The sequence below is a fragment of the Sus scrofa genome, unplaced genomic scaffold, assembly GCF_000003025.6.
Source record: "Sus scrofa isolate TJ Tabasco breed Duroc unplaced genomic scaffold, Sscrofa11.1 Contig1914, whole genome shotgun sequence".
NCBI classification, from domain to species: domain Eukaryota; kingdom Metazoa; phylum Chordata; class Mammalia; order Artiodactyla; family Suidae; genus Sus; species Sus scrofa.
Window position 1 is genome coordinate 1461028 of NW_018084979.1, and position 9826 is coordinate 1470853.

Genomic DNA, 9826 nt, shown 5'->3' on the forward strand with positions numbered 1-9826 from the left:
CCTGCCCGTGTGGAATTGGTGTGGTGCTCGGGGCTCTGTGAGGCCCTGCAGCCCTTGCCTCTTCTGCCTTTGCTCTGTGCCTTCTCTCCACCTGTGCCCAGGCACAGCCTCTGTCTTGTGTGTCAGATGCCAGGCATGTGACCTGCTGCTCTGGGGACCCGCTGCCCTGAAGGGGTGGACTGGGGGTACACACGGGACTTCCTGTCACCATCCCTCCTGCTGCCCTAAGCGAGTCAATTCAAGAGCCTCGTTTGACGCTCTCCAAGGACACTGGGCCACCACACAGGGCAGGAACTTCTTTCCTCTTGGTTTGGGTTTCGTTTTTGTTGGTTTGGCGGCACTCACAGCACGCAGAAGTGCCCGGGTGAGAGATTGACCATGCCATGGCAGTGATGACGCCAGGTGCTTAACCCGCTGAGCCACCAGGGAGCTCCATTTCCTTTTGCCTTCTTTTCCTACCTTTAAAAATGTCTTCTGTTTTTAAAGTGAAAATCTTCTCTCTCTTAGATTCAGAATATTAAACAGACAAACAGTGCTCTCAAAGAAAAACTTGATGGCGGAATAGAACCGTATCGGCTTCCAGAGGTAGGATTGCGTAAACGTCATCTTTGAAGTTGCACCCAAGTTTTATGCGAAATAAATAATACATCTCTTAGAAGGAAAGGTAGAGACATACTTTTGTAAACCTAGTTGAGGTTAAAATTCTGATAGGAGACAGAGACTCGTCAGTCCCCGCAGGGAAACGCAGTTGCTGACGGGACCTGTTTGATTACCCAGGTCATTCAGAAGTGTAACGCACGCTGGACCACGGAGGAGCAGCTTCTGGCCGTGCAAGGTAGGAGGAAGGCCCCTCACAGAGAGCTTGGGAATGGTGGTCGCTTTGAGGAAACAGTCATGCCCCATCCTGCTCCTGGCACTTGCTTGAGGCTGAAGCGCCTTCTCAGGGGATGGCACTCTTCTGGGGCACGTCCCCCTCGCCGGACAGCGGCCGTCCCTTTGGGCCTGATGTGTTTCCTTTCCCCTGTCTCCCAAGATGTAAAACTAACCCAGAAACCTCCGTGTCTGAAGGTCTTTCATTTTAGCAGCTACTTTTTGGGTTCTGAAGAGTCAGAAAGTACAGATTGAGTGTTAGGGCTGTAAGATCGAAGGTCCTGGGGACGCTGCAAGGCACCCAGGGCGATTGCTGGGTGACCCTAGTTACCTTGTGGCATGTGATGGGAGACAGGGACTCCTGGGTGACAGAGACACCCTGAGCTTTGCTGATCAGCACCAGCACTGGGCCGCTTCTCTCATCCGTGGGGCCAGTGCACTGGGGTGGTGCCTGCTAGCGAAGCCTCTGTGTCCTTATCTGGGTAAGGGTAAACCTCAATTGTGTGTGTGTCTTACTGTTTTTCTCTTGTGCTGAAAAAACTGCTTTCTTACACGCTTAGCCATCAGGAAATATGGCCGAGACTTTCAGGCAATCTCAGATGTGATCGGGAACAAATCAGTGGTACAAGTGAAAAACTTTTTTGTAAATTATCGACGCCGCTTCAACATAGATGAAGTTTTACAAGAATGGGAGGCAGAACACGGGAAAGAAGAAACCAATGGTCCCAGCAACCAGAGGCCTGTCAAGTCCCCAGAGAACCCTCTCAAGATGCCCGACGAGGAGGACGAGGTAACTCGGGAGGTCTCGGCCCTCTGCTCACCCTCCTCCTTGGGAGCGCTGTCAGCCAGAGAAAGACGTGGAGGTTTCAGCTGCGACAGTCACTCCACTTGCCTGTTACTGTAGGTGCCGTAATGTGTGTGTGGACGCCACCACTTTGTGGCACCTTGTGTGTTACTCCCGTCGCCATACTCCATCCTGGATGCCGCAGGGCATTCCAGCCGCACAGCGGCCCCTCTGCCAGTGTTCCCTTGAGCACAGTCACAGCTGTGCCCAGACAGTAAGTGTGGAACGCCCTGAGGATCGTAGAGCCTAGTCCTGTAGAGTGGGTTGCCTCTGAACGTCCTGGGGCGTCGGCACAGCGAGTCCCCAGGCTCCTGGTCTGCCTCGCGTGTCCAGACCTCCTAGGCTTCACTGCTGTCCGGGGCTGAGGGGCTTACGTATCGACGGGAATCATGCTGGGTCCTGTGCTACTGGAATTTCCAGGGTGTGGTGGCCGGACGATTGAGGCCGCCTGTCGTGGCCCCACCGCCTCACCTGCGCTTCTGCCCATTGACACCCCTCCCCCCGCACCCCCAGGAGGGGGAGCAGGGCTGGGAGGAGGTCATTGCCATTCACTGTGCATTTGAACCTGTTCCCTGGGTGACGTAAGGATTTACGTCCTGTTCACTGTCTCAGCTCACTTCCCAGACGGGCAGGGAGAGTTGAAGTCCCGTCTTTTGCGCTGCCTGTGCTGCCTGTGCTCTCACAGCCCGGCTGCGGCAGCAGCAGCCCAGCCCTGCCGGCCCGCACGCGTGTGCGCCCACGAGGAAGAGAACTTGGCTCGGCCAGTCCCCATGGTGCCTCTGTGCCAGTTTGACGGATACTACATCTGTCAGTATCTAATTTTGTTAGAATTAGACTTTTTAGAGTCTTCTAGCAGAAAATCTTTGTGATAAGTGTTTAAAGTCTAGACTGTTGGCAGTGTGAGTGGCTGCCCGAGTCACCCCCAGGCATGGCCCGCCCGCCCTCTGGCCCGTGAACGGGGCGCACAGGACCCAAACAAAGGTGCTGATATCTTTCTCCGCAGTGGTTTTGGTCTGAGGGCTGATTGCCCCTTTAGCAACAAATTGACTTCCTTGAAGACCTGGGTTCACTGTAGGAAGGGTGCAGAGATGAGGCTTCCTGGGGAAGGAGCATCAGACTTGGCAGGAGTGACATTTTTCCTCGTTGTGTATGTTCTCCAACAGAAGACCAGCCCCTCCTGCTCCACCGTCCTGGTCTTCTGCTTTCCGTACGTCAGTTTGCAGACGGAAATTGGTCTCTAAGGACCAGCTGCTTCTCTTTGTCCACTGGCGCCAAGGGAGCTGGTTAATTGTCTGTCCAATCAGTGCTCAGAGCTCAGTGTCCTAGTAATTCCCTATTCTGCTTTATCCTGTGGAGGCCCCAGTTCAGAAAGGCGCCCGCTGGGGTCCTGCCTGCCCTCAGCTTTCAGGTGGTATGAGCATGAACAGTGAGGAGGCCTCCGAATTGCAGAAGTTCTGGTAACGTGGCAGTCTGTCTTCCTTTAGCGCTAAGGAGAGAGCATACCCAAGGGGGTGAGCTTTTGGGACTTGTCTGGGTGGCCAAGGACGAAGCTCAGGGAGGGTCGGAAAAGCACAGAAGAGAGTCCCCCTTGTGGCTCAGCTGGTTGAGAACCCGAGTGGTGTCCATGAGGATGTGGGTTCGCTCCCTGGGCTCGCTCAGCAGGTTAAGGATCCAGTGTCGCCATGGCTTTGGCTGTGGTGTAGGCTGGCAGCTGTGCTCTGATTCGACCCCTAGCCTGGGGACGTCCATGTGCCGCAGGTGTGGCAAAAGAAAAAAAACAGGGACACCAGCAGCCGCTGGATTGGAGATAGTGAGTCTCACTTACAATTCTAGAGTGATTGGGTGGGTGTGTTACTGGTCAGGAGAACCTCCAATTTCACTAACACCGGTCCTCTTAGGTTTGTAGTTCACCCGAAGGTGCCACTGTTTTCAGGTTTAGGGCTCTTTAGCTTAGTTCTTTCCTTAACAGTAAGACACCGTGGGCATAGAGTGACACCTTTAGGTTTGGGTCTGAGAGTCAGTCTTAGAAAAATGAGTACAGAGTTACGGACTGTCTTTGAAGCTTATCAAGAAGATCCTGCAGGAAAAAAGAAAAAAAAAAAAGGAGTTCCCGTCGTGGCGCAGTGGTTAACGAATCCGACTAGGAACCATGAGGTTGCGGGTTCGATCCCTGCCCTTGCTCAGTGGGTTAATGATCCGGCGTTGCCGTGGGCTGTGGTGTAGGTTGCAGACGCGGCTCGGATCCCGAGTTGCTGTGGCTCTGGCGTAGGCCGGTGGCTACAGCTCCGACTGGACCCCTAGCCTGGGAACCTCCATATGCCGCGGGAGCGGCCCAAAGAAATAGCAAAAAGACAAAAAAAAAAAAAAAAAAAAAAAAAAAAAAGAAGATCCTGCGGGATCAGGTGTCTTCCGTATCCCGGCAGCAGGTGCTCTGGGGCCGTGCGTGGGACGGGGTGGGTACCACAGGATCCCCTCCAGCCGATGCTAAGGCACCTGAGCACGGTAGTTTGCCAGGTACTGTGCCGATATGCCCAGTTCAGGTATTTTTATTTAATCCTCTGAAGCAGACCTCGTTATGTATATTCAGCTGATGAGGAAACCGAAGCTTGTCCAAGAAGGCCCAGCTGGAACGTGCGGAGCCGGGAGCTGAGTGCGGCCCGTGGCGGCAGAGGCTGCAGTCCGGCCCTGCTCTTGGGAGCGGCCGTGTTTACAGCACAGGGCGGGTGCCCTAGGCCAGAGCGGGCAGTCTGTGTTGTTTAGCTGCTCTTTGGCTCAGTTTTCTCTCTCTCCTCAGGCTGCTTCTGTTCTTGACGTCAGATTCGCATCTGCCTCATGAGCAGCTCTGAGGCCTTGAGCACTCGGTGTGGACGACGGTGTTTCCCAGGACTCAGGTGTACCAGACACCACCTAGCCATCCGCATCACATCTCTGTGGACAAGCAGCTATTACCAAAAAGGCATACACTTCCAGTCCTGTGCTGCATCTGCCTTAATTCTTCGCTCGTTCCTCTGTGCTGGCGCCACTCCCCGGAGAGCTCCGTGGCGTCTCTCCCTCCGCCTCCGTGCTGGGCCAGCCCCGTGGCCCGCGCGCCTCCTGCGGCTCGGGGCCGCCTAGGCCCGGGCTCCGGGCTCCGGGCCCGCCGACGGCAGCTCTTCCCGTCAGCAGCTTCAGAACAGGTAGCCGACTCGGAAGGGGCGACTCTGTTCCTGCATGGCCTGCAACCTCTACCTTGTGCATCATGTAATTTTCAGAGTACCGGGGACCCTGTTGGCCTTCTAGGAAGCTCCCTTTGTCCTTCTCTGAGGCACCCACCTAGGTGACATCATGCTCTGTGGAAATCACAGTACACTGCAGCTGCATCATCACCCGTGTCGTGCCAGACGTCCCGGTGCAACTCCCGTCTCCCTGGACGCAGGTGTAGTGATGCTTCACAAGTCGAGTCAGCGTCGGTCTCCCCCGTCCCTTCTCCCTCTCCGCCAGGCCCAAGGCTCACTCACAGCAGCTGCCCTTGGACACTAGCTAAGGGAACGGGGCCCTCCACACTTTCTGCCTTCAGCTTTCAGCGTTGGAATCCCAGGACGGGTGCCGCCCTGTCTTTCCTGACCCCCCCCCCCGCCCCCCGCCCCCCAGCTCCAAGAGATTTGGTCCACACCACTGTACCTGGTGCTTGTACATTTGGAATTGGTGCCTTCTCCTTTTGGCAACCACGTTATCAACCCTTTTTCTGTTTTAGTGTCTTATTTCTTCTTTGAAGTTTATTGCTTGCCAAAGATGACATCACTGAGGTTAGGAGACAGGGGAGAACGTGCTGCAGATTCTTGACAGAGTGCAGATTGTAAACGTCAGGGTAGGGCAATAATAAAGGCCTTAGAATAGCTGGCGATGGTTTTGTAAGAGCTACGTGGTGTCTGTTCCCTGACCTCTTGGTATGCCTGTCACTCCACGTAGCCTCTGTGTCCTTGGTGTGCTTGTGACACGCCAGCACCATCCTCTCAGTGTGATTCACTGTGCAGGACAGGAGGTGACGGTTACTGGTTCTCGTGAGACCAAGATGGAAAGAAAAGTCTACAAAAGCGGTGTGTGGTACCTTTTGGTTGGACTGGGAACAAGTACAGATGTTTAATCATTGTTTTAAAACTTCCAGAATCACTTTTGTTCTCTTGCCAGACCGTGGGCCTGCTGAGGGGTCGAGGGCAGACTGTTGCACCGCGTTCTAGCATCCCCTGTTTCCCAGCCCCACGGTCTGTTCAGCCTGCACTAAATATGTTGAAGGAGCTTGTTTTTGTTACTGGTTTTTGCATCATTTCGATATTTTTTCTTGCTTTCAATACCAAAAAGGAAAAAAAAACTGCAGATGCTTTAAGGCATAAACAAAATTGTTAAAATTTTGAAATATGCAATTAAAATTTGATGTTATGGCTCCCAAGCACCTTGGCTTTTTTTTCTTTTTTCTTTTTAAGTCAGCTGACTTCCTCTTTAGGAGGAGGCTCAGCGAGAAACCTGGATTGTTTTGTGAAATCGGGAGAAAGATCATTCGAAAGGGGAGTAAAACGGGACCTGTCCCTTCGCCAGGTGCCCCTCGGTGCAGGAAGAGCTCAGCAGAGAGGAGGGCAGTCCCAGCTGACCGCTGCTGCCCGACAGGCGCTGCACGGTAACACTAGCCAAACGCGGGCTCCGTTGTGGTTTTTATCACGAGCCTGCTGCGTAACTGGAACTCGGCAGGAAGAGCACGGGGAGGAGGCGACGTGTGCTTTGCACGTCGCTTCAAGGGGCACCGGGCCTGATGGAAGCTTTAGCTTCTCCCTGCTTCTTCTCACCACCTCCTGCCTCTTAGCGGAAGCGGTAGGCAGTTTGCAGCGGGGGCTTCTCTCGCGCCTGGGGCGCTGTTCCTCTCTTCCCCCCAGACTGTTTTCCTTAAGAATGGATCCTGGTGGGCAGCGCTTTGAAGGCTCGATGCTGGATCCTGTGTGGCACGGCCAGCACATGGGCAGCGCCAGGCCTCCGGCTCTGCTGGGCACCCCCCTTACCTGGTTCCTGGCCCCAGGCGGTCTCCGGCGGAGTCCCTGTGCTGGTGTGCTGGCGATGAGTAAGAGCGGCGGAAAGTTTGGCTTTCTGTCCAAGGCGAAGGGCCATGTCGTTTTCATTTGCCAGCAGGAAGAATGATAGTTGTCTTTGCCTGACTGCCTTCGTTGTCGCTTCGTGCACGAGACAGCACTGTGTTTTCAGCTGGTTCGTCACACTGTCTTTGCAGTGATGTTCTAAGTGCAAGAAATCACTTCGCTTTAGAAGCCGAGTGACTTGGTCTCATTTATGGGAAGACCCCTTTTAGCAGATCCAGACTTCAGAGCATCAGCAGGTCTGTTTGGATGCGTGAGGGTCCTTAGGGACAGCCGCTGCGGATGCAGTGTTCACTTAAGCTTTGTCTTCTTAAAAGTTATCAATGTGAATGTCATAATTATATATATATTTTTTGTGGAAATTTTCTCCTAAGTATAAGTTATTGTACAAAATATAGTACCATTGAAGCAAATGATAGTTTAACTTTTAGTTTAGAAATCCTAAAAGATATAAATGTATTGCATATGCATTAAAAGTTTGTTTTATTTAATTTTATGTAGATGTGTAAAGTGTTAGGTAAAATTTTTTTCACTTACTCATTTACACGCCTTGTTACTTGAATCTCGTGGGACAGCCTGCAGCAGCAACGGGGACTGTAACACAGCCCTTTCACCGCGAGGCCCCGGGCCTCCGCTGGGCTGGCGCCCAGGCGGTGCCGGTGCCAGTGGGCGCCGGAGGCTGGTGTGACGCCCACCCCACCCCCACCCGGACGCGGCTCCTCAAGCCGGCTGCTGATAGCTTTCAACCTATCAGATCCTTCTTTGGTCGTCACAAACCTCTGGTCAGAACATGGAGAAGAAATCGCGTTTTAAAGCTTACGTGGTAGACTGACTAAGCAGCTGTCGCGTGCATCTAAGGTTTGCTCGTTCTCACGCACCCCTCTGAGTGCTCATCGTCACTTTAAATTGCAGCTACGCCCTATTTTTGTCTTTCTGAACATCAGATGTACTATTGGTATAATTGCCTACCAAAAATAAGCCAAATAGTGCATTACACTAGCTGGATCCCTGCTTCCGTGACAGAGGGCAGATGGCAGTACCTCGAGCGAGAGCCTCGTTTCTCTTGTCCGGCCTGTGTCTGATCGAGTGACCCAGGACGCAGGCTCTCAATGTCAAGGGAGACTCTGCCTCATGTTGACTCAAGGTAGTTAGCTAATTGGAATCTGGTGACCGCGTGCAGTGCTCAGAAACAAACCCTCTTGCTGCCGCTCCCGGTCTCTGCAGCGTTTCCTAATTCTAGCAAAGCACAATTGCGGTGAGGTCGCAGTTGGGAAGAAGGAAGGGCAGTACAGTCTATGCATGTTGTATGATAATGAGTGTTTACAGCCGCCTTCTCCTAAAACTAAACCTAAACCTGATACCGGAGCGGCTCGTATTCCATTGTGTAGACTTATCAACTTTGCTAAGTGCTTTTTAGATTGCTTAAAAATTTTTCAAGATTTTAAAAGATGTATAAGGTTAAGTTTGCAAATATAATGGAAATGCTGTATATCTTTTGAAGTGATAAAAATCCATGTTGGAATTTTAAAGAGAATACGTTGTAATAATGCTGTTGTAAGTAATATTTTAATGTCTCTTTCTGCCTGTTTTCTATTTCAGCACATTCATTGTGGTGAATGTCCATAGCATTATAATTGCTTAGCCATCGAATGATAACATTTGTTAGTAGAGATTTAAAAATTTATTTGTGAAATTCTGCAGAATTCATTTTTCTATTTCCAATATTTGCTGAAGTTAAATAAAAATTTTCAAGCCGTTGATGTAATAAACTATGAAACCGAAAGAATGCCCTGGCCCTCCGCTCTCCTCAAAGCAGCACCTCCCTGCCTCCCTGGTCCCAGGCCGGTTTCCCTGCCTTGGGCAGTGGCCCTGGGATTGCCGACAGGGCCCGTCCCCCAGCGCTGGCTGCGCACCCTGTCTTTAGCCTCTAGCTCTACCTGAACTATGTTTTTATTTATAACCTGTAATCGTATGGTTGGGATCCGATTGAGGAACATGAGTTTGTAGAGTTTGCAGGAGTTGAGTGCTTAAACGTATAGGTCAATGAGAGGAATTTTTTCCCATCAGTGGTTTTGCTCCTTTCGGCCTGAGCGGGCTTTGGCGTGAGGATGCTGGCCCTGTCCAGCCCCTGCGCTGTGGCAGCAGAGAGGCACGGCTGGGGCACTACTTCTGTTAAACACCGGACTTCCAGGGGCCTCCCTGGTCTGGCAGCGGGCTAAGGCCCTGGCGTTGTCACTGCTGTAGTGCGGATCTGATTCCTGGCTGGGGAACTTCTGTCGTTGCCTCCCGCAGCAGTGAAGATGAACGCTGTGCGGCGGTGACTCTGCCTGGTGTGGGAGGCGTTCCCATGGCGCTTCTCTGAGTTCCTCGCCTGGTAGCCTCGGTCACAGCGCCAAGTGTCACGGCAGAGCGTGCCCGGTGCTGCCCAGAGACGGCACCGAAGAGGAGGAGGAGACCTGAGGGAGGCCCCAGTGTGACTCCGGGTTCAGAGCGTGGGGAGCGTGTGCCAGGCCTGAGCGCCGGCTTTCCGCCCGGAGATGGAGCCGGCGAGCCCGAGGGGGTGCGGGCAGGAGCGCAGGGCCTCAGGGCTCTGGAGGCGGCCTCCCGGGGCGAGGGTGGGCTCCAGAAGGGGCCCTTTGGGCTTTGCCTGCCTCTCGCGCTCTCGCCCTCCCTTCACCACACCCACGGGCCTAATAAGGAAGTTCCCAGGCTGGGGAGCGGGTCCCAGCCGCAGCCGCAGCCGCAGCCGCAGCTGCAGCAACGCCGGATCCTTAGCCCAGGGCTCTGGGCCGGGGTGGAGGCTGTGTGGGCTCGGCCTTGTCTGACTTGGAAGAACAGCCAAGGCAAAAACGGGGTTCGGAGGGAGCTGGGGGAAAGGCTTCCAGGATCGGCGCAGACCGCCGCGGGCGTCCAGGCAGGTGAGGGCAGGCTCGGGCCCAGGCCCCGGCCCCCTCTCCTGGAGGGGAGGACCCTGCACACGGGGGCGCCTTGCGTC

General features: G+C 53.7%; 1 protein-coding gene across 2 annotated transcripts in view; it reads left to right on the top strand.

Moving 5' to 3' along the window:
• The window catches only part of RCOR1 (REST corepressor 1), a 138818-nt gene extending 130201 nt beyond the window's left edge, over positions 1-8617 (top strand). Inside the window, exons 9-12 of one of the 2 annotated variants that reach the window (XM_001927777.6) lie at positions 508-585; positions 778-835; positions 1431-1660; positions 4509-8617. In XM_001927777.6, coding sequence (XP_001927812.4) covers positions 508-585; positions 778-835; positions 1431-1660; positions 4509-4550 — 408 coding nt within the window. In that variant the 3' untranslated portion in view covers positions 4551-8617. Of the gene's footprint in view, positions 1-507; positions 586-777; positions 1661-4508 lie in introns of both variants that reach the window. The other variant, XR_002341115.1, reaches the window with a different exon arrangement.
• The last annotated feature ends 1209 nt before the right edge of the window (positions 8618-9826 follow it).